At 40.0% G+C, this 9786-nt stretch overlaps 1 protein-coding gene across 2 annotated transcripts in view; it reads right to left on the bottom strand.

Annotated features, from left to right (window-relative positions):
- The window catches only part of cdh4 (cadherin 4, type 1, R-cadherin (retinal)), a 383532-nt gene extending 374167 nt beyond the window's left edge, over positions 1–9365 (bottom strand). For both annotated transcript variants that reach the window (XM_028447500.1, XM_028447499.1), the window contains exons 1-2: positions 9213–9365; positions 5200–5311 (exon numbers count right to left, since the gene is read on the bottom strand). In XM_028447500.1, the coding sequence (XP_028303301.1) occupies positions 5200–5311; positions 9213–9266 (166 nt within the window). In that variant the 5' untranslated portion in view covers positions 9267–9365. The remainder of the gene's footprint in view (positions 1–5199; positions 5312–9212) is intronic.
- Between the last annotated feature and the right edge of the window lie 421 nt (positions 9366–9786).

The raw sequence follows: 9786 nt of genomic DNA on the forward strand, positions 1-9786 counted from the left end.
ATCATGTGTTATAGGCATGTAGTAAACTGTGCGCCTTGGGGGAAAAATGTGCAGTTTCATTGAATTTGTGTATTTGGAGACACTAAGATGTCCACAAGTGAATTAGTTGGTGATTTACACAATAAGTTTTCACTGTCATTTTAACTTCATCCATTTGGGCCGAAATGGGAGCTTTAAAGGGCCAGATTTCCAGGGGGGTTATTTTTAAATCACACAATTACGTCTTTAGAAAAATGTTTGTGTCTGTTTACTACACTTATCCACCCATTTTACACTAAAAATACCATTGTAATTCTTGATATGGTCCCAAAACATGTGAATGAGGATTTAGTCCATATCAGAGCATTTTCCATTGCATTTTCAATGAAATAACACCGATTGGTAAATCTATCTCAAGTTTTACCTGAAATCCCGCGCAGTCTGGAGATTACAAGCAAAAATGTGACTTTTGTCTGTTTGCTACATTTACTAGGCTTTCAGTCACCTGTTTTCTGGGGTAAAAAGCATGCATATGCATGATATGAACACACAACATGCATGTGAGGTATTCCCTTGTCTCATTGGGGCCCAACTTTAAATTCCTAAGAAAATAAACTGGTTTAATTGCTTTTATCGCGTGAATTCTGCACTTTACGTCCGTTTTCTATGAGGGGGCCTATACGTAGGCCATCTATTTTCTTGTAAAATGACAGTTTCAGGTTATACATAGTGCAGCGCGGGGTATAAAGAACTTCCTCCCAATTTGTGTCCCACTGTATCGAAAGCAGGTCCTCAGGAGGGATAGCCATTAAACATTAATCATTGGATGAGGCTGTAAGTCCGCTGCAGACCGTATCCTTCGTATCCTTCTGAACAGCCAGTTGGGAGGACAACATTGCTCTCCCATTGATTTTCACAAAGAACAAACACTAGCGCAGACAAAATGAAAAACAGTCTGGGAGGAGGCAGCGGTAATGCAGGATCAAAGCAGGAGCTCATGTAATACGTGGACTAAATCAAATTGATGGGGCTTAACTTTGCTGTGACAATATTTGGAATTAAAGCGTTAGCTGCTGATGCTAACACTGGGCGAGGTCGTGTGTGTGTGTGTGGTCCCCTGAGGGAGGGAGCAGGAGCTGACATACCTCATCTGCCTGGATACATCACCCTCAGTTAACATTGTTTGGGTCAGTAGAGACGCCTCACCACCTCCAAACAGGCAGAAAGCCTGGAGGCTAGCCCTAGCTCCCCGCTGACCGCCCGCACTGTCCTTGTCAGCTTCCTAAATAACACAATCACCTCCAAAATAATTCAATTGTTTTGCCTGCAGTTGGAAAATTCTCAAACAGCTGCAGCGAGGAGCGTGCCATTTTCTATTGGCAAATTACATTTCATGTAACACACAAATGTTTTTTTTGCTCTAACTGCTAAGTATCAGGGGAGGGCAGAACTTATTGCACGTTGGTGTTGAGCTGCTTCCAAGGAAATGAAACAAGTTGAAAAGTGTGTGCGTGGGGGGGAGGGTGTGTGTGGGAGGGATAAGGGTTAAAAACAACCAAATAATCAATGACCACGTTTACATGAGAGCTTTAATTCCCCTTTAATTCAGAACAAAAGTTACATCCTCTTTAAACTCACCTTGTAAACACCTAATTCCTAATGAAAATGGCCATTCTGAATCAAGCTTAAATCCAAAGTAAGTGGCTAGTTAATTCAAATTTTTATTACGAATGGCATCAATCTTTGATCTTGTAAACGTCTGATTCCGCTTTAAGTTTATTCCGGTCGTCCTGCGCATGCTCATCCTGTCCCGATGACGCGCTGGTGACAACATAATCCAAGATGGCCGCCTGAAGCAAGCGTTGGACTCGAGCCGAGACTATTTACTAAGAGCCTTAGAATACTAGCCTAAAGATAAGCCACACCCACTTCTTTACTCTTTGTAAGACAGAAGGTATGGTGATGCGGCCGTTTCTGCTCAGTCCATAGGTTAGAAAAAAACGAGCCAGAAAGAAGGTCATATCTCCTGCACCAAGCAGTATCAAAGCAAACATGGCGCCCGCCTGTTCTGTTTTAAAGGACCTGGATATATCGTTAAAACCACAACAAGTCTGTGTCGTACCACACGCTGATCTCCACTGCCGGCTCTATTTAGGGAAAAAGATCTACGCTTGTTGCACTATTACCATCACATCTGTTCATCGTTTGATTGGTTACTCTGCGCATGTTTGTCCCGCCCCCTCAGCCCCTGAGGACTCAAACGCGTAGTGAGCACTTCCAGACTGATTACTTGTATCAAATAACACAAGGAGATAAAGATGGATTCCAGGCTATTAAAAGATACAGATACAATGAAAAGAGTGGATGGACGGAAACATAAACATGCTGACATTGACACGTACACGCGGCTATCAGCAAAAAAAACGGGCGTCATCGGGCACATGAAGCCCTGCACCAGAACACAGAGCTTCACTAATGACACGTGGGTCATTATAAAGTTCTTCTTTGACTCAAAATCCTGTAGACAGAGGTAGAGCATCCACTGCATTAAGTGTTGGCCTTGATTGACCAAAGTACGGTCTTCTGCCTCCCTTCTCTGCTACGCTATCTCCTCCTCAGCTGATAAAAAAAATGAAACCGTATGTTATTGTCCAGCAGCTGCTTCAAAACTACAATCAAAATAAAAGTAAAAATAGTTCTTATTATGTGGTCTTTTATGTTGTAGCTGAAAAGAAAAGAAAGTTTTATACATAAGGCTGACATTACGCTGTAATTATTATGACATGATACCTGTCATTAGCATGAATAAAGTGTCTTGGAGGCTGTCATTAATTGTCCTTTGTTACCCTAACCCCACTCCCTCCACCTAACCCAAAAAATGCCAACATAGCTCCAAAGGTGTCATAATTTAGGGAACGACACTTAATGACAGCCTCCGTGACACCTTATTCATGCTAATGACAGCGTAATGTCAGCTTTATGTATATACTGTAAAACTTCAAGTGAAGTGTTACTGTTTGTTGTGTGTTTTTTGCTAAATAAACATGAATACGACACATTCGCCCCCTGTCCAATCAGAACCCCTCCCAACCCCCAGAATTAAAAGTGGAATTGAATTAAGGCGATTAAACCTGTTTTATATGTACACGCAGCAGAACACTTTAATTCAGAACTACTTAATTTGGAATAGTTCATTCTGATTAAAAAAAAAACCGTATGGTTACGTGTAACCGTGGTTCTCTGAGTGAAGAGACTATCTCTCCAGTTGGACACATATGAAATATGAAATATGTATCTGGTTGGAGAGATAGTCTCAAGATGATAGAGAACGTCACGTTACCTTGGCTATGTGTTCACCAGAAAAAGAAAAGTCCCTTAAGCCCCCAAATGCTGGTTTGGCAAATCCTCTTCTGTCTAATTTAGGAGGTCATTTTATCATCCAGAAGTTTATTAAGACTCTAAATAAAACGTGTCTGTGTCTGTTATAGCAGCACACTCACGAAATGTCAAAGGTGTTGTTTATTTGTCAATTATGCAAAGTGCAGTATACAAGAATGTGGCTGGAGGATTTATTTCTATTATGGCAAAGATTCCAGAGGAAAGAGAGAGTGAGTCAGAAAACAAACTGCAGCATAATCTCACGTGGCAGCAGATGAACTCAGACGACGACAGCCCCGCGCGGAGGACAAATGGAGCGAACCAGAAAACTGAATTGAATTCCTCTAAAGCATTAAAAGAAATAAAAGGGGACGGAAAATGTATTGCAGCAGTGGTAATAAAATAAAGGGGTTTTTTTGTTGGCTCCCAGCTGCAACACAGCGAGCAGGGGATGAGTAATTTAAATTACCGTGTGTGTAGTCACTCAAAAAAAAACTGAAGAAGAAAAAGACAGGAATGTATTGGCTTCACAGCAGACGGTGTGATTTTGTTCAGTTGTTGATGAACGTCACATTCACACCTGATGGCAGCGCTCCTGCTGTCACACCACAGAGCAGACATAGGCAGGGACCACATGTGACACTTTTTTGTGGACCCCAAAGCAAATTCCCCAAAAATTGTTTTTCAAGACGTTGGGAGAAATATGAAACCCAACATGATGCACAAAGTACACAAATGCATGAACTTAACACAAACACACAAAAAAAGTCCAAAACTACACAAAATGATTCATAAAGTATAACATGACAACACATTACAAAATAGCTCCAAAGACACACAAACTGTTTAAAAAATGAGAAAATGACAGGAAAATATAGAAACCAATAACAATTCAGAGAGTGATACATAAAAGTACATAAAAACACACAAACATTCCCAAAAAGGCCAAGAAAATGACTCATAAAACATAAAATGACAGCAATGACGGACACAACAACCACTTATACAAATAAAATGACTACGAAAACACAAAAAAAAATGCTACAGAAAAGCTCCAACACACAAACTGTTAAAAAGGATGACACTAAATGACTGGAAAATACAGAAAACAACAAAAAGACAAAAAGTGACCACAAAGACGCACAAATCGACGACAAAAATGCAGAAAATGCGGTCCCCAAAGCAAATCCTCAAAATTTGTTATTCAAGAAGTTGGAAGATATGAAGCCCAACATAATACACAAAATAATTCCAAAAAACACAAAAAAAACAAAACATAAAATGACAACAAAGACACAACAACCACTTAAACACACAAAATGACTACAAAAACACACAAAATAGCTCAAAAGACACACAAAATGTTAACAAAATGACAGGAAAAATACAGAAAATAACAAAAATACATAAAGTGACCCCAAAGATCCAGAAATTGACAAAAAATGCACAAAATGACAGCAAAAAACACATAATTACACCAAGAACACCAAAAATAACAAAAGCACACACACACAATGACACCAAAAACACACAAAATGACTAAAAACTGTCAAAACATCAGAACCACAAAGACAAAACCCTTTATTTCCTGTGTTAATGCTCTGATTGGTCATTATTCTAAATGCTGACATGAATATTGATCATGTGGCCCTTGGATCAGATACAATCACATGTTTGTGGCCCCCGCTGTGATGGAGTTGCCCATCTCTGCCATATTTAATATCCAAACGCTCATATATACAAAGCCAGAAAACAAACTGAGCACCTTTCCATTGATGTCCACACATGAAACAAAAGCTCGTGAGTGGATAAATGACACCCAGCGGAGGGTAAATCTCTTACCTTTGAGGATGCTTTGCCCGTGCAGAAGATCTCTGGAGACAATCACTGTGTAGAAGTTGTGTGAGAAGCCTGGTCTGCACAGCGCTCTGATTGGCTGGCCCGCCTTACTCCCCTGAGGAGCACAACAACACGCATGGCCTGTTCAGAATTGGGGGAAACTGTGGGGTCTTATCTTCTTCTTCTTCACCCTCTCATCTTTGCCACAGTGAGTGATTTCCCTTTAAATACATGTTGCAGTGCAGTGAGGAAAACAACAGCTGGAGCTAAAAACACCTGCTCAGAATGTGTGTGTGAAACATGAGGTCTCCTGAGGAACAACCTAATGGGAATAATCAGCTTCATAAGGACCTATTCCCATCCCAGTTATCACTACCATAATGTGAGCATCATTACTGCACAAACCATCAAACAAGAAATCAAATATGATGGTGAATAAACTCACATTTCATGCAATGATGTTAAAAAGACTTGTACAATACACATACTTGTGACAATGACTGCAGGATTCTGTCTCAGTTTTGTCAAACTAGGGCTGGGCGATATGGACCAAAACTCATGTCAATATTTTAAAATGGGGATATACCATAGAAATCTTGATCATTTTATTTCAAATAAAGTCTGACCAGAAGAAGAATTCTGGGTTAAATTTGCTGATGCAAAATGTGACACACGCACATTTATTAACAAACAGCTGCACAATATGTGCCACTTTTGGCTTTTTCCCCAATAAGGGACAGCACGTGTGAGTGAGTTCTGTAGTGTGGCTCGTTTAGGGGAAGGTTTGTGTTAGCAGTAGTACACAGAAATCCACCTAACTGTGCTTTACATGCTGAAAAACAAGTATTGTGATGCAAAATAAGCTTTATAGTATAAATATATAAATAGATATATGCAGTATTGGAATTTTCTTTATTGCCAAAAGAAAAAAACTCGATATTTCTTGAATATTGATATATCGCCCAGCCCTATGTCAAGCTCATTTTAGTTGAGGGGCCAAATGTATAGTAGTTTGATCTTAAGTTGGCTGCAGATTTTGGGCGGGAAAAAGTGCAATTTCAACAATAATTTCCCCAAGTTTGCACTTTGACGTATAAATGATACACAAAGTTTGTAGAAGCGCCGACAATATCCAAGCAGTAAGTGACAGATATCAGTACATGCAGGATTTTCTCTTTTAAATTCCATTGATTTTGTGATTTTGGGGCAAACTGACTTTGAATTTTGCAAAAATCTGAGAAACAATTTCAGGAAAATTGAGTCCTTTGGACAATTTCAGATTTAAAATGAATACAGTCATGTGATAAAAGTGTGGGGGAAATTGCGATCCTCCAAATATTGTGCAGTTTCATTAAATTAGTGTATATAGAAGGGCTGAGATGTATCTACAACTTAATTATTGGGTAATTTACACAATAATTCCATTTTTTTATGTCTCCTCTGGGCTGAATTAGATGGTCTAAAGCAGCAATTTTCAAATGGTGGGTCAGGACCCAAAAGTGGTTCGCAGACATGTACTGGGTGGGTCGCGGAAAGCTGGTCAAAAATAAATATATACTTAATGTCTCTCATGATGGACTTGTTTTTATTTTAAAAGAAATGTTTCTTTTGTCAGGCATGCTGTGAAATGCATGTCACACAGGAACATAAATAGACTTATGTTTTTAAAAAGGTTACATGTGTTTTCAACAGCTATTTTTGAAAAGCTAAATTTGGTTGGTTGAATTAAAAAAAAGAAGGTTGCGATTTAATGACCGTGACATGGAACCATGGTGTAAAGGGCCAGACCTGAGTTGAGTTTGACACATGCATTACATCCAGGTTGCGATTTAATGACCGTGACATGGAACCATGGTGTAAAGGGCCAGACCTGAGTTGAGTTTGACACATGCATTACATCCATCTGGATTTCTCTAAGGCAGTGGTTTCCAAACTTTTTGTCTCTTGTACCCTCTTTGTATTTCTGTCAAATCACGTGTACCCCCTTTTCATATCATATATCCTCTCCATAACTTCATATGCTTTATCATTTGTGGAACAGCAGGCTCTCCTAAACCCCCTAAATGTGTGTCAAACATTGGTTCCCTAAAGCAGGGGTTCCCAACTGTTCTCACCCTGGGACCCACATTTTTTCATGGTCATTAAATCAAGACTTTTTTTTTTTTTTAGAATTCAACCAACTAAATTTACCGGTAGTTTTTCCAAAAATATCTGTTGAAAACATACACATATATACTATATATTTAAAACATAAATCTCTATACGTTTCCTGCATTTTACAGCATGCTTGTCAAAATACAAGACAAGTCCATCATGAGAGACATTAAGCATTTGTTTATTTTGGACCAGCTGTTTGCGACCCACCCAGTACAGGTCTGCGACCCACTTTTGGGTCCCGACCCACCAGTTGAGAATAACTGGCCTAAAGAACATTTTAAAAAAATGAGTGGAATTTACGTTACATTTCAGTCATTACTTCAGTAGTAGGTAAATACAGTCTCCTTTGTAAAACATATAGCTAATTATTGTCTCCTATTGTCACAAGCATAAAATAATCCTGCTTCAATAAATGACAAAAAATAACCTATTTTACTGAGCAGTACTGTTAGTTTGTTGTGAATTTGCCCCCAAAGAAAAAGAGCCTAAAAAGGAACGAGGAACATCCATCCATTTATTTTCTGACCAGCTTGTTCCTGTTTTTCAGGGTTGTGGGGGTCTGCTGGTGCCTAGGTGGGGTTACACCCTGGACAGGGCACCAGTCCATCACAGGGCAACAGACAGACAACCACTCCAGGGCTGGGCGATATGAACCAAAACTCATATCTCAACAGTGCTTCTCAAAATGGCGATATACGATATAAATCTCAATATTTTTTATTTAAATGAAGTCTGACCAGAATTATGGGTTAAATTTGCTGATGCAAAAACATGACAGACACATTTATTATCAAACAGCTGCACAATGTGTGTCACTTTTGGCTCCTACAAAGGACAGCACGTGTGAGTGAAACTGTGCTTTTTAGTGTTGTTCTGAGAAGGAATTAATGCACCGACTCCTAGAATAGAATAATATATATATACACATACATATATATATATATATATACATATATATATACATATATATATAGACAATATTGTAATTTTCTACATCGCCAAAATAGAAAACTCATCTTGAATCTTAATATATTGCCCAGCCCTAAATCACTCACACTCACTCCTACGAGCAATCTAGAGACTCCAATCAACCACACAGTCAGGTTTTTTTCTGGATTGTGGGAGGAAGCCGGAGTACCTGGAGGAAACCCACGCAGCACGGGGAGAACATGCAAAAAGTGTCCACCCCAGGGGTTGAACCCAGGACCTTCTTCCTGCTGGCCACTAAGCCACCGTGCACCCCCATTTTTTTATTTTTTTTTAATTGATTAAATCTTTCCGAGAACCCCTTGCAATGTGCTCCTGTGTCCCCAGTGGTACACGTACCCCTGCTTGGGAACCACTGGGAAATACTTATTGGACTTCACGAACAACTCCTGATTTTTTGGGTTTACACAAAAGGAAAAGAGCGAGATTTCAGGGCTGTTACTTTCTAAATCGGATTCAGAATCGATTAGAAAATCCTCCCTGCCCCTAAATGATGCTTTCTGTGAGAAACACAACATGACTGACTAATAGATGAAGCTGATTAAAGCCCGAAATGTCAGCGCGTAAACGTGCGTAAAGGAAGTTGAATGAACGCAGCCACAGCCTGAGGAACCCTGAGCGTCCTCTGATCATCCACTGCTGCACCTCATCTGAACCACGAGTTTTTCCTTTCACTTTCTGCTCCAACCACAGCAGGACCAGACCATCTGACCAGCATCATCTGGAGCCTTTAAAGCACCGGTTCCCGGTTCCTGTTCTGGTCCCTTTATAGCGCATCAGTGCGATGCCAAATAAAACGAGCCTCACAGACACTTTCCATCCGCGGCAGTGCAGCAGCATCACCGCAATGTGGAGAAATCAACTCATCTTACCGAGGATGCGCCCGTAAGTAAGGTGCACGCCAAAATGACGCAGAAAGCGATCATCTTCACACAAGTGTAAAACCAACGACAGGAGGAGGAGTAATTCCCGGGGTCCTGGTCCTGGTGCTGGTGCTCAGTCACTGACACACTAAACACCGTCCGTATACTTGTCTGGCGCAAAAGTGCCGCTGAGACGGAGATGCTGAGCTGGTCCTGGAGGAGGCTGAAGCCCATTGGCTGGCAGCGTCACTATAGCCCCGCCCACCGCGCATCAACGGAGCAGCGCAGTCAGTCTGTGAGTCTGTGCGCCCCACCAATGACCAATGACCAATGACCTAGCAGAGGTTTCAAAGCTTTTCCCACTTTATTTAGATTCTATTTTTCTATGGATGTGGAGGCACATTCCCGCCAGTAGATAAAAAAAAAAAAAAAACTAGAAAAAGTAAAATAATAAATAAATAAATAATCTAAGTCATAATTATGAGATAGTATCTCAGTTATGACTTAGATTTAAGTGATAAAATTGGTAAAAAATAAATAATTGTGAATAATAGAAAATGCTTAAGAATAATTATTGGAAGTT

The sequence above is a fragment of the Gouania willdenowi genome, chromosome 5 (genome assembly GCF_900634775.1).
Source record: "Gouania willdenowi chromosome 5, fGouWil2.1, whole genome shotgun sequence".
NCBI classification, from domain to species: domain Eukaryota; kingdom Metazoa; phylum Chordata; class Actinopteri; order Blenniiformes; family Gobiesocidae; genus Gouania; species Gouania willdenowi.